At 48.1% G+C, this 21,679-nt stretch overlaps 1 protein-coding gene across 3 annotated transcripts; it reads right to left on the bottom strand.

Moving 5' to 3' along the window:
• Nucleotides 1-1,109: 1,109 nt before the first annotated feature.
• CIMAP3 (ciliary microtubule associated protein 3) lies at nucleotides 1,110-16,612 on the bottom strand. Of its 3 annotated transcripts, none has more exons than XM_051856163.2 (6): nucleotides 16,430-16,612; nucleotides 5,203-5,342; nucleotides 4,598-4,696; nucleotides 3,828-3,958; nucleotides 2,421-2,538; nucleotides 1,110-1,349 (listed from the first exon to the last, which is right to left on the bottom strand). In XM_051856163.2, the coding sequence occupies exons 1-6, from the start codon at nucleotides 16,461-16,463 to the stop codon at nucleotides 1,281-1,283; spliced, it is 591 nt and encodes a 196-aa protein (XP_051712123.2). In that variant the 5' UTR covers nucleotides 16,464-16,612; the 3' UTR covers nucleotides 1,110-1,280. The 3 variants fall into 3 exon arrangements, with proteins under 3 accessions (XP_051712123.2, XP_051712122.2, XP_002715824.2); XM_051856162.2 differs by lacking the exon at nucleotides 16,430-16,612 and adding an exon at nucleotides 10,304-10,552; XM_002715778.4 differs by lacking the exon at nucleotides 16,430-16,612 and adding an exon at nucleotides 5,546-5,688.
• Nucleotides 16,613-21,679: the final 5,067 nt, after the last annotated feature.

Genomic DNA, 21,679 nt, shown 5'->3' on the forward strand with positions numbered 1-21,679 from the left:
GGACCCTGCACCCACGTGGGAGACCCGGGGGAAGCTCGATTCCTGGCTTCAGATCGGTGCAGCTCCAGTCATTGCTGCCAAGTTGGGAGTGAACCAGTGGATGGAAGACCTCTCTCTCTCTGTGTAACTCTGACTTTCAAGTAAAATAAATAAATCTTTTAAAAAATAAATAAAAGATAAGTTAGATCACACTTCATGCCAATCCTGAACAAAGTATACTTGATGTTGGTTATCACTGGAAGAGTCTCTACATCAGTACTTTGAATGTGTGTTCTATCATACTCCCAGGCCAGCCTGTATAGCTGGTCTAGCTGGAATAGCACTTGCTATTCCTGCCTATCTGTCACAGGGCAGGACAAGTGCCTCAGAGAGACCTCTCTCAACAACCCTAGCTAAGGTAGCCTGCAGCCAGCTACCACTGCCTGTCATATCATTTCCCTGTTTCATTGTTCTCCTAGGACAACATCAGCTCAACATTCCTGGGTTGCCCATGACAGCTCGAGCTAATGGCTACTGTCCTGGTATAATTAGTAAGAGGCTCCACTTACTCTCAGAAGTGTCACAGTTCGATGTGTCTTCCATGTGTCTTTCAAGTTGGGGGGCAGACTCAGTCTACTAGCTGTGCTGGGGAGTCTCCTTCACGCTTTTAGCCAGGCCCAGGGAGATAGTCAAGGAGATGGATCTGACCCTTGCTAACCACTCAGTTCCCATGGTGGCTGACATATTAAGTAGATCATGGGATGGGAAAGAGGAAATTTTTTGTTTGAGTTTGATGTCAGTCTGGAAAAGGCAACCAAATCAGGACCTTCCCACTCCAAGCCAGGGAATTCAGGTAACTTTGGAAGAGTTCCTGAAACATAAATGTGCTGGCCTCCCTTAGAGTTTCCACTGCGTCCAGCATGCCTAAATCCCATGCAACCCTTCATATGTATAGTCCAAAAGTCTCTGATGAGGGCTGATGGTAGAATACATAAAGTGAGAGTCTGGGACTCGCAGTCAGAGGGCATGGACCCCCAAATATTTCAGTAAAATGAAACCCCCCAACTGAGCACCCACCAGACCCACCCACATAGGTACACACCAGCACAAAGCAGCCGATGGAGACACAATATTCTGAACTAGTCTTTATGTTCACGTACAGTGGTTATGAGCCCCTTGCCCCTCCCTGGGCCCCATGCTGGCAGACAAGTGCGCTCCAGTAATGCAGAGAGAAGAGCAGCTCCGTGCCCCCTCCTGGAGAGTCTGTGATCAGGAGGAGGATGTGAAGTAGTTACTGCTTCTCAGTTGTAATAAAGGCTTAGGTAGGCCACACGGTTCCGATGCTTTCTGAATTCCTTGTCTGTGGACAGCTGCAGTGAAAGAATATTGTCTCACTCTGGGTTCTTATAGGACCCTCTGCTTCTGGTCTTTCTGGCTGTGGAAAACAGAACTGCACACCATAGCTGTGTGGCCCAGCTGAACCCTAATCCCACAGCAACTGAGCCTCAGTGATTCTCTCAATATGTGTGTGTGCACTTGCCACTTACCATCTTACTAGGGTATGGATCATTCTAGTACTCACTTGCTACTTGGTAAATCTGCAAGAAGTTGGCAGGCTTCTTGATGACAAGAATTATATGTCTAATTCTTGAATGGTACCCAAAGGCTCCAACCCCATGATGGCTACACAGTAGGCATTTAATAAATATTTGTAATAAATATTTAATAAATATTTGGATTTATAAATATTAATCCAAAGTTCCAATAGGGGAAAAAGTATTTCTGGGATCATGAAGGCTAACACTGCATATTTATTATTATGTTATCAGGTGTTAAATGTTTCTCTACACTATCTCAATTGTTAATCTTTAGAACATCACATTGATTCTATTATTATTACCATCTTATAGAAAAGAAAACCGAGGCCTAGAAAAATTCAAGGACTTGCCCCAAATCACACAGCAAAGAAATACTAGAACTAGTATTTGAACCCAGGCAATGTTGTTCCCAGAATCGATGCTGTTAGCCAGAATGTCCTACAGCTCCCTGGTGGCATAATACTCAAGTGGTGTGACAGAAGGAGTATTACCGTAGCAGTCACAAGACCTGGATTCCAGCTGCACAACCTTCCCAGATTACTTAATCCATCTAAGCCTCAGTGTCTCCCTCTCTTCAAGGGATATTTCTTCTGGGTCTACACAAAAGATTATTTGAGGGTCAAATAAGAAATGTGACTTAAGTCTGTCATATATTGCTTTATAGATGGAATGAAATTGTCTAACTATCCAAAAAGATCCTCATATTGTTAGACAACAAAATTGTGCATTTAATGGTAGAGGACCAAGGACTACATCAAGTTCATTCACAGACTCTTGGTCAAGGATCCCTGAGATACATGAAAGTACCAGACAGAGTGCTCTACAGAAGTCCAATCTGATTACCTCAGTCTTTAGGGTTCTTTTCTGTAGACATGGCACCTGAGCCCAGTCTGGAGATCCAAATTGCATAGGCCAAGCAACTTTGAGGGGTGGCTTCTTCTCTGGGTTGTACGAACCAGGGCTAGAAACAACAATGGGAACATGATGCCCAATGGGTTGGTAACCACACGCCAACGCCTTCACTCCCACAGTCAGTCCTGAACTAGGTCTAGTCCCTTGAGAGAGGGCGACAGATTAGCTTTTTAGTGTTGGGCAAACTGGAGTTCTTTCGCCTGTTAATGTATTTCTCATTAGATGTTAGTATTCAAGAGCCAGTCCTGACATTCAGCTACCAGAGTCTGACCATAGTTTAAGAAATATCTCTGCAACTCAGTGTTTTAAGCTAAGAGAGGACTGGAAGATCCTAGAAGGGTTCGCAGATGAAAGAGATCTACAATGGTGGTGTGTTAGTCCCGCCCTCCATTTGAAGTGGGTGATACAAGCGCAGTGGCAATCTATCTGCAGTCTTGGAAAGCAAAGCAGAACTAGTTAAGTTTTCTTGACAATGGGATTATTTTGGAATTGTCATTGTTTATAACACTGTCTTTTGGTGTAGAATCTATGCAAGCTTGAGAGAGACACATTTCCTCTCCGATCCCTGGATTTCTCTTTAGCAAATCACAGACCTTGACCCTTTACCTACAATTCCACACACTGAATGACTTCCTGCTCTCCTCCCTGCTGTCCCTCCCCTCTGTCTTCATTTCCTCCCTTGCTCACCACTCTGGCTACACGAGCCTTCCTTCTTCCTCGCACCGATTCTTTCCCAACTGAGAGCCTTTGCACTTGCTATTCCTGCCAGTCTGTCACAGGGCAGGACAAGTGCCTCAGAGAGACCTCTCTCAACAACCCTAGCTAAGGTAGCCTGCAGCCAGCTACCACTGCCTGTCGTATCATTTCCCTGTTTCATTGTTTTCCTAGGACAACATCAGCTCAACATTCCTGGGTTGCCCATGACAGCTCGAGCTAATGGCTACTGTCCTGGTATAATTAGTAAGAGGCTCCACTTTCAGAAGTCTCACAGTTTGATAAACTTGAGGTCATTCTCCTTACTTACCACAACTGATATTTTATTAGATATTTGCTTCTCATTCATCTGGGAATGCAAACCCCAAGGAATCAAGAGCCTGTGTGATGTGTTTACTGAACACAAATGTCTGGCACATTCACAGATATTTATTGAACAAACAATTATGATTCTACAATGCTGTAATGCCAGAGATCTGAGAGACAAGAGGTTAAATCTTTAAAGATGGGCAGTTTTGGTTTTTTCTTTTTTCAGTTGAGATGGTCTGGATGTAGTTCCCTCTTTATGTACTCCTTTTCCTACTGCTTTGTTTATTGGAACATGCCAGTAAAGAGGAGACATACCCCGGGTAAGAAGGATCCTTTGAAAAGGTCCTAAATCGAGGCATCAAGACATTAAATGGAGCAAAAGTTTGTTTGTATTTTCCATCCTGAATATCTACTTTCTGGTACATGCCTGGATAATGCTTCATATCCTGTTTCCAAGAGAAAAAAAAATCAGTTTGTGGGTGAACACACACACATACACACACACAAAGAGAGAGAGAGAGCACTTTAAAGGCTTTCAGGTTAAAATAAAAAGCAGAAGATTCCTTTTCTTGTTCAAGGTTCAGCCGCCTTGAGCTCTAGTAATAGAAAACCAACACATGGGGTGGTTCAGCTGCCTCAGCAGCAGGTTGCACTAATGAACCAAGGCAAGCTGCTGCAGCCACCGACCCGCTCAGGTTTTCAGAGCCAGGGTCCACATCCTGGAGCTTCAGTATCAGGGAAATGTCCACAAGAGACTCGGATTCTACACCCAGGACTTCAAACGCGAAATCCAATCACGTGGAAGTTTGAAAAAGTTGGAATTCTTTTGTGACTGACATGATGGTCTGATCTACAGTCACACAACTCGCAGGATTTTAACCCCGAGTCTCTCAGCACCTGTCTTAGGACAATTTCTTCAACTGTTTTCCACTCTCCCTGGTACAGTCACACACACAACTGTAGTGCTCACACGCAAGCTTCGAGGAGAGGCTTCTTAATAGCTTTTGCCACCAATGCCTGCTTTTCTAGATTCTCTAATACAAATACACGCCCCAACAAGGATCACACTGACAGCCAGGTACTACCTTCTCCATCGGCTGGAACCTCAAGGCCGTTCTGGCTCCAAAAGCATATCCTTTTGTGCTGGTCGGGATCTTGGATAGGCTGCAGGCCAAGCCACACCACTTTGAGCGGTTTATTAGAAACAAGAACACATAGAGGATATTAGAGTCACCGGAATCGTCTCCGCGAGAGCTTGCTCTTTCTTGTCTTCACTCCTTCAAAGACCTTACGGGCAATTTTGCACGGGACGTGGCTGGATAGGTAGAGTGACATTTCTCTGAATCCAGCCTTCTAGTAGCGTGCCGCACACACAGAGCCAGTCCTGCCCTAACTGTACTGTGGCCTGAGAGTCAGACTAATGGGGTGGGGGGCTGGGGAACTGGCATCTGCTCACAGGCCGCTTCGGGGAGGGGTGGAGGGCGCGCTCTGTGGCAAGGCTAGTTTAGTGGGCTAGGACATGGCGCCAACGGTTGGTCGGCCCTTCACTCCTCGCACTGGCTTGGACCAGGATGCTTTCTCGCGCTGGGACCCCATCACAAATCCCCTCCTTTTTCTTACGGGAAACTTGGGTTTCCGTTGATAACCGGAGAATGGAGACCCCCCAACCTGAGGGAGGGTAAATACTCACATCCGTTGTGTAACATCCAGGCCCTCTGTGAGGCGAGCCCCTAAGTGGGAGAAACTTGTTCCCCAACCGGTTTGGGGGATGATGGTGAGGAAAGAGCTTCCTCTGCTGACATGTTCCGAATGAGTAGTTATTCACCGCTTCTGCAGGATGAGAAAGGGGAGAAGCGCCACGTGAGGGAAGGCACCTGGTTCTACCGCGACGCGCTGGCGCCGAGCGGAGGACAGCATCCCTACAAAGGCTTTCTTTCGAGACCCAGACCGATGCCCCCAGAGGGCTCAGGCTGCGCCGGCCTCGTCCCCAGCCCTCGGCCGCCTCGGCTCCGGGCTCCGGGCTCCGGACTCACTAGCTTTGCCGAAGCACATCGCGCGCCGCCGGGAGCACCTGTGTACCGCGTTGCCGAGGGAACGGGGGCCGCGAGCTGGAGGCGGGCTGCGCGCCTGCGCAGCGGAGGGCGGCCCGCGGGATTCGCGAGTTCTAGGAGAGGGCTAGGGTGGGCGTTGGGGCCGCGAGCAGGCGCCCTGCTGCAGGCGAAGGACGGTGGGATCCGAACGCCCTGGAGTCAGGGACCCTGGGACTGAGCAAACGGAAGACGCTGCAGCTGCGGAGAAGGCGCCAGGTGCTGCGGGCTGGGGGAAGGGGGTCTGTTGGCCCATGGGTAACACTGGGTCCCAGGCGCAGTGCCCAGGGCAGCGGTCAGGGGCGGAGCCAAGCCCACCGCCTCTTCCGTGCGGGGCCTCTCCTGCACCCGTTTTTGCTTTTCCTCAAGCCAGCTCTGGTTGCCCCCTTCTGCCCCATGTTGGATGGAGGTGGTGGGGAACGAGGCTTTAACAGCACCTGAGCCCCTGAGCGGAACCGCAGAAGCAAGTGCTGCCTGATCACAAAAGCGCTTCTAGTTTTGAAGTCTTGGGCAGGCGCTTAAAGCTTGAATCCGCTTCCTCTTCTCCACGTCGGGAGTGCTAACGCTTGTTTAGACGTTGTTGAGAGGATGAAGATAACCGGATTTAAACACTTTGGTGCCTGGTCCTTGGTGGTTGACAGCAACAAGAAATTATCACTGCGGATAGGATTTAACCCTTGGCGAGCACTTGTATCCTAACCCAAGAGAACAGGTCAGAGACCCAGATGGAGTTCCTGGCTCCTGGCTTCCGCCTGGCCCAGCCCTGGCAGCTGCAGCTGTCTGGGGGAGTGAACCAGGAGCAGGAAGATTTTCAGAGTACTGAAGGAAAAAAATATTGCCAGGCAAGGAAACTCTACCCAGGAAAGCTATCATTCAGACATGAGGGAGAGATGAGGACATTCCTATATAAACTAAAGCTGAGAGAATTTCTCACCACCAGACCTAGCTTACAAGCATTGCTAAAGGAAATTCTTCAGGATGAAACAAAGAGATGCTAGTGAGTAAGAAGAAAAAACAGAAAATAGAAATCTTAGTGGTAATAGTAACTATACAGGTAAATTTTTTTTTAAGATTTATTTTATTTATTTGAAAGAGTTACAAAGAGAAGTAGAGGCAGAGAGAGGTCGTCCATCTGCTGGTTCACTCCCCAGATGGCCGCAACGGCCAGAGCTGCGCTGATCTGAAGCCAAGAGCCAGGAGCCAGGAGCCAGGAGCTTCTTCCAGGTCTCCCACACGGGTTCCGGGGGCAAGGACCGGGCCATCTTCTACTGCTTTCCCAGGCCATAACAGAGAGCTGGATCGGAAGAGGAGCAGCAGGGTCTCAAACCAGCGCCCATATGGGATGCCGGCACTTTAGGTCAGGGCTTTAACCCACTGAGCCACAGCACCAGCCCCTATGCAGGTAAAGATAATCTAATACTGTAAATACTCTAATATTGTAAACATGATACATAAACAATTCATCTCTTTAGTATGAAGACTAAGAAATAAAACCATTAAAATGGTAATTATGGGGCTGGCATTGTGGTGTAGCAGGTTAGGCTGCTGCCTGCAATGCTGGCATCCCATATGGGTGCCAATTTTTGTCCTGGCTGCCCCACTTCCGATTCAGCTCCCTGCTAATGCACCTGGGAAAGCAACAGAAGACCCAAATCCTTGGGCCCCTGCACTTACATGGGAGACCCAGAAGAAGATCCTAGCTCCTGGCTTCAGCCTGGCCCAGTCCTGGCCATTGCGGCCATTTAAGGAGCGAACCAGCAGATGGTTCACTCTCTCTCTCTGCCTCTCCCCCTCTCTCTCTGTAACTCTGCCTTTCAAATAATAAGTGAATTTTAAAAAAGGTGATTAGGCTAAAATGTTAAGAGACAGGCATCATAGAAACAGAAAAAGTGGGACAAATGTAGAGTTTTTAAGTTTGCATTCACCTCCTTGTTTCTACTTTTCCAAAGTTTATAGTCAACACCAAGTTGCTGTCACTTCAAAATAGTATATTATAATCAGACTATGTTTTTGTAAGCCTCATAGTAATCACAAATGAAAAAATCTATAATATATTTATTAGAAACATCAAGCAAAGAATTAAAATATATGATTAGAAAAAATTCCTTAACCATAAAGGAATATTGTAAGAAGGAGAAGTAAAGAATGAAAGGAACTACAATTAAAGTAGAAAACAAATATCAAAATGACAATAGGAAGACCTTACCTATCAATAAATACCTTAAATGTAAGTGGAATAAATTCCCCAGTTAAATGACATAGAATGAGTTGATAAAAAACAAAACCTCAGACTCCATCTTCCTTGGGAAAAAGAAAGCAGAAAAATCTGCGACCCCGACCTCTGCTGCAAGCCAGGAGCCCCATCTACAGAATTCCATAGTCCAGACCAGAAAGCTGGCTGGGGTCTAAGTGACCGCTTTTCTCCAAAAGAGGAGCCCACATTGCCTCATCCCACATCCAAAGTCCCTGACCTCTGCTGCTGCAGCACTGTCGCTGCTAGACTCTATTCTGTATTAGGGGACAGCGGCAGCCCCATTGTCACCAAAAGGCTCCCATCCTTAGGACCAGTGCACCTCATAGACAGAGACCAGGCTCCTCTGCATCCTGCAGTTGAAGAGGTTCTGGACGTAAAACCCAGAGCCAAACGTATTCCCTCTTTGTGATCTATGGACTTCCCCTCTGCTTCATGGGGTTTAGTGTCAGTAGCAGCAGAAAATACACAGGCCCAGAGGACCAGACCTGAGGAAGTTCCCTGCTGTGTCTCTTAGCACAGGATGTGGGTGGCTAGGGCAAAAGCCTCAGCACCCAGCGCTGCATGTCCTGAGGGAACTGGGGGCAGACCCTTCTGTGTCCTACAGCTCTGGGACGGTGGCTGTTGGTGCAACAACAGTTAACTCCTGCAGCTGGTGGGACCTGGAGAGCCCTCTCTGCCTCAGGCATGTGGCTGCAAGTCCACAATCCGTAGCACAGCCTGCACTTGGCCTGTGAGACCTGGGTAAGGACAGACACTGCATCCTGCAGCTCTGGGACCCTGAGTGTTGGGTCTGGTAGCCCCAGCGACACCTGTGCTTCCCCATGTCTAGGAAAGGCCCTGTCTGCCCCAGGCCTGTGCCTGCTAGTGCACCATCACCAGTATAACCTGCGGTCACCACCTGGGACTTGGGCAAGTACTCTCTGCCTCCTGCAGTTTTGAGTCTGTAACTGTTTTCTACATCCCAGGGGTACCTGTGCTCAACTTTTGGGGCTGGTGAAGGCCCTATCTACTTTCCACTGACCCAGGCTTCCACCCACTAGTGCACAATCCCAAGTGTAACCTGAGAACAACCCCTGGGTTGCCTTCACGTCCTGCTGCTCTGGGACTGGGACTGGGACTGCTGAAGCTATACTCCACAGAAACCCACGTTCACTCCATGGGACCTGGAGAGGACCCTGTCTGCCTTCACTGCTGCAGACCCGTGCTGGCTAGAGCAGAATCCCTAGCATAACCTGCATGTGACATGTAGGACCTGGGCCAGGTCTCCACTGCATCCCGCAGCTCTGGGACAGTGAGCATGAGCTCTGTGAGTCCTGTGATCACCTATGCTTGCCCTGTGAGGCATGGGGATGACTCTGTCTCCATTCTGTTTCTGCAGGCCCACGGCAGCTGGTGCATAATCCCATGCATGACCTGCACCTTCTGTATGGGACCTGGGAAAGTTTTTCTTCATGCACTACAGCTCCGGGGCTGTAGATATCTGCCATTCGCTGCTTCACTCCCCACATGGCTGTGATAGCTGGAGCTGGGCCAGTCCGAACCCAGGAGCCTGGGGCTTCTTCCAGGTCTCTCATGTTGGTGCAGGGGCCCAAGGACTTGGGCCATCTTCCACTGCTTTCCCAGGTACATTAACAGGGAACTGGATTGGAAGTGGAGCAGCTGGGATTTGAACAGGTGCCCATATGGGATGTTGACACTGTAGGCATCAGCTTAACCCAGTACGATACAGCTCTGGCCCCAGAGATAATATATTTTTAATTAACATTACTGTCCAGGGCTGAATTCTGGGGCTGGCACTGTGACGCAGTAGGTTAATCCTCCACCTTTGTGATGCAGGCATCCCCATATAGGCGCTGGATCTGGGTCCAGCTCCTCCTCTTCTGATCCAGCTCTTTGCTATGGCCTCCAGGCAGTGGAAGATGGCCCAAGTCCTTGGGCCCCTGCACCCGTATGGGAGACCCAGAAGAAGCTCTTGGCTGCTGGTTTCAGATAGGCCCAGCTTTGGCCATTGTACTATTTGAGGAGTGAACCAGCAGATGGAAGACCTCTCTCTGTCTCTCCCTTTCACTGTCTGTAACTCTACTTCTCAAGTAAATAAATAAAATCTTTAAAGGGGGGGGCTTAATTCTCCACCAAATAGAGTTCAACAGGTAAAAACAAAAAGATCTTAGTGTAGCAGGAATATTGGCAAGAACTATAAACAATGGCCAAATGGAAAGATGAACATTTTGCCTGTGTACAGTGAATTTTAAAGTAATCCTTGATCATTAAAACTATAGTAGCATAACATTCTTAACCACTGTTTTGTCAAGCAATAATTAATAATGATATGCTTGGGCCGGTGCTGGGGCATAGAGGGTTAAGCCGCTGCCAGCAGTGCCAACATCCCATGTAGGTGTTGGTTCAAGACCCTGCTTCTCCACTTCAAATCCAGATCCCTGATAACGCACCAGGGAAAGTAGTGGAAGATAGCCCAAGTATTTGGGCCCCTGCACCCATGTAGGAGATCCAGGAGAAGCTCCTGGTTTCAGATAGGCCCAGCCCTGGCTGGAGGCTTTACCCACTCCACTGTTGCTGTTGATTTCTCAACAATGTTGCAGTGGATTCGTTTCTGAGAGGAACAGCATGGTGGGGGCAAGAGGCGAGGAGTCACCACACAGACCCCGGGAGTCAGGTGAAAGCAGGCTTGAGGCGAGCAACTGGCAGACTCGTTTATTTCAGTTGAAACTACATCTTATATAGCCAAGAGCAGCCAATCTGGTCAAGGGGCGGTCTATGCCCCAACCAATCACAGCCTGTTGCCAGGCAGTTTAAAAAGCCATCCAATCACAGCCTGCTGCCAGGCAGTTTCAAATCCATCCAATCACAGCCTGTTGCCAGGCAGGCTCCATTGCCAGGTGGGTTTCAAAGCCATTCCTGAGTAACTGACGCTCGCTTGCCAGTGGCCACTTTGGCATGGCCTTCTCACTCCACCATGGTGCTGGCCCCAATAAATGGTTCTGACAAAACTGGATATACATATGTAGAAGAATGAAAGTAGATTTCTACCTCTCTATATACAAAAATAGACAAACAAGATTGTGTTAAACTCATAAGCTTCTGCAAAGGGAGAAATCAGAGTGATGAGACACTGGAGAAATGAGAGAAAATATTTGCAAGTTACTTATCTGACAAAGGATTTTAATATCTATAACATGGGGGCTGGTGCTGTGGTGTAGTGGGTAAGGCCATCGTCTGCAGTGCTGACATCCCATATGGGCACTGGTTCAAGACCCGGCTGCTCCACTTCTAATCCAGCTCTTTGCCATGGCCTGGCAAAGCAGTAGAAGATGACCCAAGTCCTTGGATCCTTGCACCCATGTGGAAGACCTGGAAGAAGCTCTTGGCTCCTGGCTTTGGATCTGTGCAGCTCTAGCTGTTGTGGCCATTTGGGGAGTGAACCAGCGGATGGAAGACCTTTCTCTGTGTCTCTCCCTCTCACTGTCTGTAACTCTACCTCTCAAATAAATAAATAAATAAGTGAAATACAGAAAGTAACAAATTCTGGCAAGAAGACTTATACATGGTTGATGGGAATATAAATTAGCACAACCACAGTGGAAAACAGCCAAGAGATTTCTTTAAAAACTAGAAATAGGGGCTGGTGTTGTGGTGTAGCAGGTTAAGTCTCTGCCTACAATGCTGGCATCCCATATAGGCGCCGGTTGGAGTTCTTGCTGCTCTACTTCCAATCCAGCTCCCTGCTAATGCACCTGGGAAGGCAGCGGGAGATAGCACAGGAGCTTGGGCCCTGTGCTCATATGAGAGACCCAGAAGAAGCTCCTGGCTCTTGACTTTGGCCTGGCCCAGCCCTGGGCATTATGGCCATTTTTGGGAGTGAACTAGTGGATAGATCTCTCTCACTCGCTTTCTCTTTCTCCCTCCTTCTCTTTGTAACTCCGCCTTTCAAGTAAATAGAAATAGCTCTTTTTAAAAAATATTTTGATCTGGGCCGGTGCCGCGGCTCACTAGGCTAATCCTCCACCTTGCGGCGCCGGCACACCGGGTTCTAGTCCCGGTTGGGGCGCCGGATTCTGTCCCGGTTGCCCCTCTTCCAGGCCAGCTCTCTGCTGTGGCCAGGGAGTGCAGTGGAGGATGGCCCAAGTGCTTGGGCTTTGCACCCGCATGGGAGACCAGGATAAGTACCTGGCTCCTGCCATCGGATCAGCGCGGTGCGCCGGCCGCAGCGCACCGGCCGCGGCGGCCATTGGAGGGTGAACCAACGGCAAAAGGAAGACCTTTCTCTCTGTCTCTCTCTCACTGTCCACTCTGCCTGTCAAAAAAAAATATTTTGATCTATTTATTTGAGAGGCAGAGTTACAAACAAATAGAGTGAGAGACAGAGAGAGAGAGAGAGAGATCTTCCATCCATTGGTTCAGTCCCCAAATGGCCACAACTGCGGGAGCTGGGCTGATTTGAATCCAGGAGCCAGGAGCTTCTTCTGGGTCTCCCTTGTGGGTGCAGGGGCTCAAGGACTTGGGCCATCTTCTACTGCTTTCCCAGGTCATCAACAGAGAGCTGGACTGGAAGTGGAGCAGTCAGGACTCAAACCGGTGCCCATATATGGGATTCTGGCGCTGCAGTTGGAGGCTTAACCTTCTATGCCACAGCACTGTATCCATAAAAAATAAATTTTTTTTTTTTTTAAAACTAGAACTAGAACTGCCATACAATCCAACAATCCTATTGGGTATAAATTCAACAGACATGAAATCCTTGTGTCCAAGAGGTTTCTGCTCTGCCATGTTCATAGCAGCACTGTTCACAATGGCTAAGACGTGGAATCAACCGAGGTACTCATCACCAGATGACTGGATAAAGAAAATGTGGTGTGTATACACAAAGGAGCACTGTTCAGACCTAGAAAGGAATGAAATCCTGGCATTTGCAACCAAAAAGAGTGGAGCTGGAGGGTATCATATTAAGTGAAAGAGCCAGACGTAGAAAGACAAATACTGCACGTCCTTCCTCATACATAGAAACTAAAACCAAGAACACAATCTGAACACAGAGTTCGGATTACAACAGGCTGGGAGGGGTTGGAGAGAATGTGGGGAGGCTGGATAATGGATTCCAGATCAGAGCGGGGTTGAAAGAATTAGCTCCTGGTGTTCATGGCATAGCAGGGAGAGCACACAGCTCACAACAGCCCAGTATAAACTGATGAACAAATAGAAGGAAGAAGCCACAAACCTCCAATCCTAAAGTAATGTAAAGAAGAGGAACACTGATTACTCTTTGATCAGCATACACTGTATACATGTATTAAATGTCCCACTGCAACCCATAAGTATATACAATTACTCTTAAATAAAAATTTAAGATAAAATAGTAGGGGTTGGATCCAGCATTGTGACATAGTGGGTAAAGCCACTGCCTGCAAGGCCAGTATCCCATAGGGTGCTGGTTTGAGTCCTTGCTGTTCCAATTCTGATCCAGTTCACTGCTAATGGCTTGGGGAAAGCAGCAGAAGATTGCCCAAGTGCTTGGAACCCTGCCATTACATGAAAGACCTGGAAGATGCTCCTGGCTTCTGGATTCAGCTTGGCCCAGCCCTGGTCCTTGCAGCCATCTGGAGAGTGAACCAGCAGATGGAAGATCTCTGTGTGTGTGTGTCCCTCTCTCCCTGCAACTCTATCCAAACAAATAAACAATTTTTTTTTATTTGACAGGTAGAGTTATAGACAGTGAGAGAGACAGAGAGAAAGGTCTTCCCTCTATTGGTTCACTCCCCAAGTGGCTGTCACAGCCAGTGCTGTGCCGTTCTGAAGCCAGGAGCCAGGTGCCTCCTCCTGGTCTCCCATGGGGTGCAGAGCCCAAGCACTTGGTCCATCCTCCAATGCCCTCCTGGGCCACAGCAGAGAGCTAGACTGGAAGAGGAGCAACTGGGACTAGAACCTGGTGCCCATATGGGATGCCGGCACTGCAGGCGGAGGATTAACCAAGTGAGCCACAGCACTGGCCACAGCAAAAAAAATTTTTTTTTTAAAGAAAGAGTACTGGGGCCAGCACTGTGGTGTAGTGGGCTAAGCCTTTGCCTGTGGCACTGGCATCCATATGGGCACCGGTTTTAGTCCCAGCTGTTCCTCTTCTGATCCAGCTCTCTGCTATGGCCTGAGAAATGGTAGAGGATGGCCCAAGTCCTTGGGCCCCTGCACTTGTGTGGGAGACCTGGAAGAAGCTCCTGTCTCCTGGCTTTGGATCAGCCCAGCCATTGCAGCCATCTGGCGAGTTGACCAGTGGATGGAAGACCTTCTTCTGTTTCTCTCTCTCTCTGTCTGTAATTCTGCTTCTCAAATCAATAAATAAAATCTTAAAAAATGTAAGTAATAAATCTTTTTTTTTTTTTTTTTTTTTTTTGCCAGGCAGAGTGGACAGAGAGAGAGACAGAGAGAAAGGTCTTCCTTTGCCGTTGGTTCACCCTCCAATGGCCGCTGCAGCCGGCGCACCGCGCTGATCCAATGGCAGGAGCCAGGTACTTATCCTGGTCTCCCATGGGGTGCAGGGCCCAAGGACTTGGGCCATCCTCCACTGAACTCCCAGGCCACAGCAGAGAGCTGGCCTGGAAGAGGGGCAACCGGGACAGAATCCGGTGCCCCAAACGGGACTAGAACCCGGTGTGCTGGCGCCACAAGGCAGAGGATTAGCCTTGTGAGCCACAGCACCGGCTAGTAATAAATCTTACAATATGACTTCAGATCTAAATACTTTATTTGTGCTAAAACCAATATTTGTACCATTTAGTAATTCCATTAACATTTTGACTCTGTTTTTTTTTAATGGAAGCAAACTTTTGGATAATATAAATTATTAAAGATTTTTAAAAAGATCCCATAATATGTTATTTATAAGAAACTCACCTCACCTCTAAGGACACAGATAGAATAAAAGTGAAAGGGGGAATAAAATATCTCTTGTGAAGATACCCCAAAAGAAAGCAGGAGTAGCCATACTTCTATAAGACAAGTTGATTTTAAATCAAAAGCAATAAAGAGAGACAAAGAAGGTTACTATATAATGATAAAATATTCAATCCAGCAAGAAGAAATAACAGTTGTAATTATATGTGAATCAAATATTGGAGCACTCAAATTCATAAAGCAAATATTAATAACTCTGAAGGGAGATATAGGTTCCAGTACTAAAATAGAATGGGACATTAACAGTCTACTTTTGGGGCCAGCGCTGTGGCATAGCAGGTAAAGCCGCTGCCTACAGTGCCGGCATCCCATATGGGCACCGGTATGACACCTGGCTGCTCCACTTCTGATCTAGCTCTCTGCTATGGCCTGGGAAAGCAATGGAAAATGGCCCAAGTCTTTGGGCCCCAGCACCCACTTGGGAGACCTGGAGGAAGTTCCTGGCCCCTAGCTTCGGAGTGGCACAGCTCTGGCTGTTGTGGCCAATTGGGGAGTGACCCAGGGGATGGAAGACGCCCCCCCCCCCCCCATCTCTCCTTCTGTCTCTGTGTAACTCTGACTTTCAAATAAATAATCTTTTTTTTAAAAAAGATTTTTAGAGATTATTAGGAACAACTATTTGGGAAAAAATTGGATAACCTAGAAGAAATGGGCAGATTCTAGATACATATACCTTACCAAGATTGAATTATGAAAAAGCAGAATATCTAAGCACACAATATTAAACAGTGAGATTGAATAGGTAGTTGAAAGTCTTCCATCAAAGAAAATCCTGAGGCCAGATGACTGCACCACTGAATTCTACCAAAAATTTAAAGAAAAATGAACACCAATTTTTTTTTTTTTGACAGGCAGAGTGGACAGTGAGAGAGAGAGAAAGGTCTTCCTTTGCCGTTGGTTCACCCCCCAATGGCCGCCGCAGCCAGCGCACCACGCTGATCCGAAGCCACAAGCCAGGTGCTTTTCCTGGTCTCCCATGGGGTGCAGGGCCCAAGCACCTGGGCCAGCCTCCACTGCACTCCCAGGCCACAGCAGAGAGCTGGCCTGGAAGAGGGGCAACCGGGACAGAATCCGGCGCCCCAACCGGGACTAGAACCCCGTGTGCCGGTGCCACAGGCGGAGGATTAGCCTAGTGAGCCGCGGTGCCGGCCCACTTCTTCTTAAATTATTCCAAAGAATAGAAGAGGTGGGAATTCTTCCAAACTCATACTTTGAGGCCAACATTGCAGTGATACCAGAAAAGGATAGAGTAATAGAGACTGTTACAGGTCAATATCTCTGATGAATCTAGATGAAAAAAAAAATCAACAAAATACTGGCAAACTGAACTCAACACCATATTAACATTTTGCTCATGAAGATCAAGTGGAATTCATCCCAGGGGTGCAAGGATGACTCAACAAATGCAAACCAATAAACTTGATGCACTACATCAGCACAATGATGGATACAGGCTATCTGGTTATCTTGGTGAAAGTGAGAAAAGGCATTTGATAAACTCCAGCATCCTCTCATCAGGGTCCTTGTCACGCACGGCATACCCCACCTCTTGCAGTTCACCGGACCCTGAAGGGAAGAGTATTTGTGCAGGCACTAGAACTCAAGGCTGTGATTACCAGTGAAGTCCCAGTCGTACGGCTGCCTGCTCATGAGTCTGTTAGCGCTCAGCCTCCCAGATGGATCAGGTGGTCTGGACTTTGTGGTTTCTGAGAAATGCTGGGCAAGAAGTTGCTCTGAGGGACTCTCAATACCCCGGTGCTCTCAGTGTAGCGTCTCCATGGCTGCCCCTCTGCTATGTGGAGACCTTCACCAAGAAAGAAAATGAAGGGTGTAACTAAGACTGGCTGCTAAGCAACAGCCTCCCCCTGGCAGTCCCCTACACATCATTGTGACTTTGCTCTCTGCAAGGCCGCATTATGGCATGAAGGCAACCAGAAAGGCTCAGTTTTGAGCTTTAGCTCTAGTACTTACTGGCTACATGATCCTGGGACAGTAATACATCCTCTCAAGGTCTCAGTTTCTTCACACTGCAACACAGAGGCAATGTTCACCCCACTGGAGAGACACATGCATATATTTACATACATGGGCATATGTGATATTTACATGTGCTTTTGTGTATACATATGTATATGTATGTATGTATACAGACCTGCATGCTGCCTATCCAATGCTAAGAACACTTGTCAATTCCTATTTCTCTTCATGCCCTCATTCATTCATTCATGCAAGAGATACGTATTAAATTATTATAATATGTCATGCATGGTTCAAGGCAACAGCAGTTTAAGGCCAACAGCAGTCCTTGTCCTCATGGAATTAATTCTAGTGGAGGAGGTTAGAAAATTTTAAAAAGATAGATTTACGTAAAATTCATGTTATTTTAGAGACAAGTACTGAGGAAAAGCAAAAGAAAGACAGCAAGGAGAGAAGAGAGGGGATTTCAGTTTTATAAAAAAGTTTTATTTATTTATTTGAAAGGCAGAGAGAGAGAGAGAGATCTTCCCTCTACTGCTTCACTCCCCAAATGGCTGCAACAGCCCAGCTGGGCCAGGCCGAAGTCAGGAGCCAGGAGTTTCTTTTGGGTCTCCCATGTGGGGGCAGGGCCATCCTCCACTGCCCTCCCAGGCCATTAGCAGGAAGCAGGATCAGAAGTAAAGCAGCCAAGACTTGAAGCAGCACCCATACGGGATGCTGGCCCTGCAGGCAGAGGCTTAACCTTCTATGCGACAGTGCCGGCCCAGGATTTCAATCTTAAGTTGGCTGCCCAGAAAAGGCCTCAAGAGAAGGTAAGGAAGAGTCAAATGGAAACCTGGAGAAAGAGTGTTCTAGTAGGTGCCAAGGCCCTGAGGTGGTAACACACCTAGAATGCTTGAGAAAAAGCAAGGAGGTGACATGGTTGAAATGGGTGAGTGAGAATTGCAGACGGTGATGTTAGAGTGGACATGGGAGCTCACTCACGCCCTTCGTGCATGGTGCATGATGGGTGCACAGTGAACATTCCCTAAATGACCAGTTAATATGTAAAAATGGGGTAAGAGAAGGGGACAATACTTTTTTAAGGCTACAGTAGCTGCATTCTAGCCCCTGGCCACTCTGTTGCTCAGAGCCAACAGCTGCCTACCCGTCCTTTCTTCTCCAGGTCCTCAGCACCCACCCCCACAGCTGCATCTGACTTAGTAGTGACCTAAACAAGAAACCACTTCCAAAAGGGCTCCCCACAACTCCCATGCTCTGTCACAGTCCAGACTTCATCATTCTTTGACTAGGAATGTAACTGTTTTAATATCCATACTCAGTTTTACCGATTCTTGCCTTCACCTGCTCAGTGAGGACACAAATCCCCTATTTCTACGTCTTCAATCTGCAATGCATAGCATGTAAGTGCACAGGAATGAATCCATCATCCGCAGCCACTGTAGGTTTTTCTTTCTCTCTGTATTTTAAACTCTATTCCAGCCCCATGACATCATGATTGAATGTGGGTGACATCACTACTGCTCACACCTGTGCTATAACCATCAGGTGGATTCCAGCTCCCTGACAGTGTAACCCAAACTTCTAACTGCACTTCAAGGCCTTGCATCATCTTTCCTTGCCCGCTTAGTCCCTGTATGCACTGCCTCATGGCAACACTGGCCTTCTTGTATCTAATATCGCAGGCTGGTTTCCACCTCAACCACCTTGCACTTACTGCACTCTTTGCCTGAAATGCCCTTTTCCCAGATCTCCAAATGATCAGTTCTCCTTACCTGTCAGGGTGCAGAGAGGCCTTTGGGGACTGACCAAACTAGCCTTCTCCTCTGGCCACTTTCTATTCCTATTTCATTTCCCCTATTTCTGTTTGTTTATTGTCTCACACTGCCATCAGCAAAATACCATCCCCATAAAAATGGAGTCTGTCTTAATTACCACTGTGTCTTCAGTCCTTAGAAAAGTGCCTGGCACATGATAACGGATCAGTGCTGGGAGTTCATGAATGAATGGATGAGTGTGCCTCATCAGTCACCAGCACTGCCTTCTCCCTAACACCATGGCCGGTGAGAAGCAAGGCAGCAAAACACACTAGATTGGACTGCGAGCTCTCGGAGCAGCCGTCCTGGCTTTGGACTTGTCTCTGCAGCTAACTAGCTGTGTGGTGTTGGGCAGCTTACCTAATTCCTCTGCCCTTCACTATCTATCTGACAAGACCGCTGGGAAAACTAAGAGAATACATGTACAACCCTCAAATCACTTGACATGCTTAGCAAAAGTAACAGAAAAAAATGAAGCATTATATTTTACTACGTTAATTATGATTGCTTCAGTTCAAATAAAATAAACCTGAGTCAGCTTAAGCAGCAGAAAGGAATATATCATTTAGTTGTAGGGATATTTCGCAGAACCCAAGGCAAACATGCATGTGAGCCTCAGAGAACAGCCAGAATCAAGAGTTAGAAAGCCACTGGTGAGTGTTCTGTGTGCCCCTGCAGCCCGGCTTGGCTCTGTGTCTCCGCTTCAGTGTTCCTGCCCTCCATCCATCCAACTTTCTCTTCTCCTCAGTCCCTTGTTACACCTCCTAAGCTTATATATCTCAGGGACCAGCAGACAATTCTTGCTCTCAGTTGCAAACCCCAAGTATTGATGCTCTGACCGGCCCTCTCAAGTCTGATCCATCAGCCAAGGCTGGGTGGGGGATGAGGTAGTAAGCAGAGCAGCTGGTGGCCTCTGCTGTGGCTTCTCCGTAGACAGCAATCCTGCTGGGCCACGCCCTGCACAGATCTCCCCAGGCTGCCCATCTGGGAGGGGCACTAGATCTTCAGCAGACGTGGAGAGAATGCTCTGGTCTCCCGCTCCCTTAGGGAGCCAAGGAGCAATGCCTTGGCCCTGAGACCCATGCAATCATATGGGCTCCTTGTGGAGAGGGGTCACCAGACTTCAGACCTGTCCTCTTAGTATCCTCAACATCCCCCTACCAAACCTGCAAACATGTACAGCTTCCAACCTGCACGCAGGCGCCCACAGGCAAGTCCGGAAGCTGGTCACCACCATGGCCCAGCCTGGTCTCCACCTGTGCTCAGTCTGCATTTTCACTGCTAGAAAATGTCCCCACCAAGTCAATGAAAACCAAAGACGCTCATGTTCTGACTGCTGGTTATTTTGCAGAACCTCAGGTAGAAGCAAGATATCCCAAGCAAAGGAGATGGGACAATGTTATGCCTGCAGTCTGTGGTCCCCCGAAAATCACACCACCAGAGACCGAAGTTGAAGCCAATAAGCAGGGTCATTTTTATTACGAGTTCGAACCCGGGCCTCTCAGTGCCTCCAGGAGAGGAGGCCCCTCGAGAAGCCCTGAGCCCAATTCTTACAGAGCTTTTATTATCATGTCCAAGCAGGCTTTAGGGGAATGTTATAGATCAAGTTGACACTTCTTTTTTTTTTTTTTTTTTTTTTTTTACAGGCAGAGTGGACAGTGAGAGAGAGAGACAGAGAGAGAAAGGTCTTCCTTTGCCGTTGGATCACCCTCCAATGGCCGCCGCTGCAGCCGGCGCACCGCGCTGATCCGATGGCAGGAGCCAGGAGCCAGGTGCTTTTCCTGGTCTCCCATGGGGTGCAGGGCCCAAGCACCTGGGCCATCCTCCACTGCACTCCCTGGCCATAGCAGAGAGCTGGCCTGGAAGAGGGGCAACCGGGACAGAATCCGGCGCCCCAACCGGGACTAGAACCCGGTGTGCCGGCGCCGCAAGGTGGAGGATTAGCCTATTGAGCCACGGCGCCGGCTAAGTTGACACTTCTGATAAGTCCCGAGACACCTGCCGCTGACTACAGGGTAGGGGCTGGTTGTTAGCTCAAGCTTTATACCTCCCTTTTACATTCCTGGACCTGGGTCAGGGTTGGGTTACATCTGGCCAGGTGGAGGGAAGGGGGAGTGTAATCAACTTAATGTAGTTACTGGATTACTTAGCTCAACATCTAACATAATCATATATAAAGTCAAAGACACTTAGCATTGCTTATTATTACTACTAGTTGCCTAATAAGCTAATGTGATTACACTTTAGGTTACATTAAAATAATGATAATATTTTCTAGCACTAATATAATGGATAATAAGGGCATAGTAAAAGCTGGTTGTGCAGGTGTCTTCTCAACAGAAGCTTGGGACGTGGAGACTCAGGTCAGATTTACGCCTGGTTGCAGCGATTTCAGCCGGTATCAGATTCATGACCGACCTGGCAGTTCTGCAGGCATGTGATTCCATTCAGCCAGTGCCAGGAGGTGTTCCTGTTGGTCGCCATGGGGTAGAGGTTGTTGATTTTGCTGGCACAGAATTCATTGCCCTCTGAGCTGCTTCCATAGCTGCTGCTCCCACTGCCACATCCACTGCTGGGAGGAATAGAATCAACGGGCTGGGCAGTGGCTGTGCGACCTGCAGCAACAGTCAGCACAGAGCAGACAGGTGGAGCGACTCTGAGCTGCACCCAGAGGTGACGAGAACTGTGGGTCTGGAAGTCTGCGGGTGTGTGTGTGTGTGTGTGTGTGTGTGTGTGTGTGTGTACAGGCAGCTCTGCACCCACACTGAGCTCAGAAGATAATTCCATAGTTGGGAATTAAAAAAAAAGCTGTCACATCAAGCCAGATTGGCTTTCAGTGAAAACAAGATCTTCCTTTCTTTATGAGGTCTGAGTCACTCAAGAAATATTTACTGAGTGCCTAGTATGTGCAAAACACTTCTAGGATTTGGGGGTAAGTGTGGGCAACTTCAGGGACTTAGTACAGCCCCTGAATTACACGTTAGAGGTGTGTGAGCCCTGGAGAGGGCTTCCTGCTCGGTGTCCCCAGGGTGGGGGAGGCTTAGAGAGATTCTGAATAAAGGATTCATAGAG

The sequence above is a fragment of the Oryctolagus cuniculus genome, chromosome 7 (assembly GCF_964237555.1).
Source record: "Oryctolagus cuniculus chromosome 7, mOryCun1.1, whole genome shotgun sequence".
Taxonomy (NCBI): domain Eukaryota; kingdom Metazoa; phylum Chordata; class Mammalia; order Lagomorpha; family Leporidae; genus Oryctolagus; species Oryctolagus cuniculus.

Coding starts and splice junctions, on each gene's coding strand:
- CIMAP3 (XM_051856162.2), bottom strand. CDS start 10,352: ATGGGTGCAGGGGCCCAAATACTTGGGCTATCTTCCACTACTTTCCCT. Junction 4,697..5,202: donor CTGGATGTTACACAACGGAT/GTGAGTATTTAC, acceptor AACCGCTCAAAG/TGGTGTGGCTTGGCCTGCAG. Junction 1,350..2,420: donor AAAGAACCCTAAAGACTGAG/GTAATCAGATTG, acceptor CTTTCACTGCAG/CTGTCCACAGACAAGGAATT.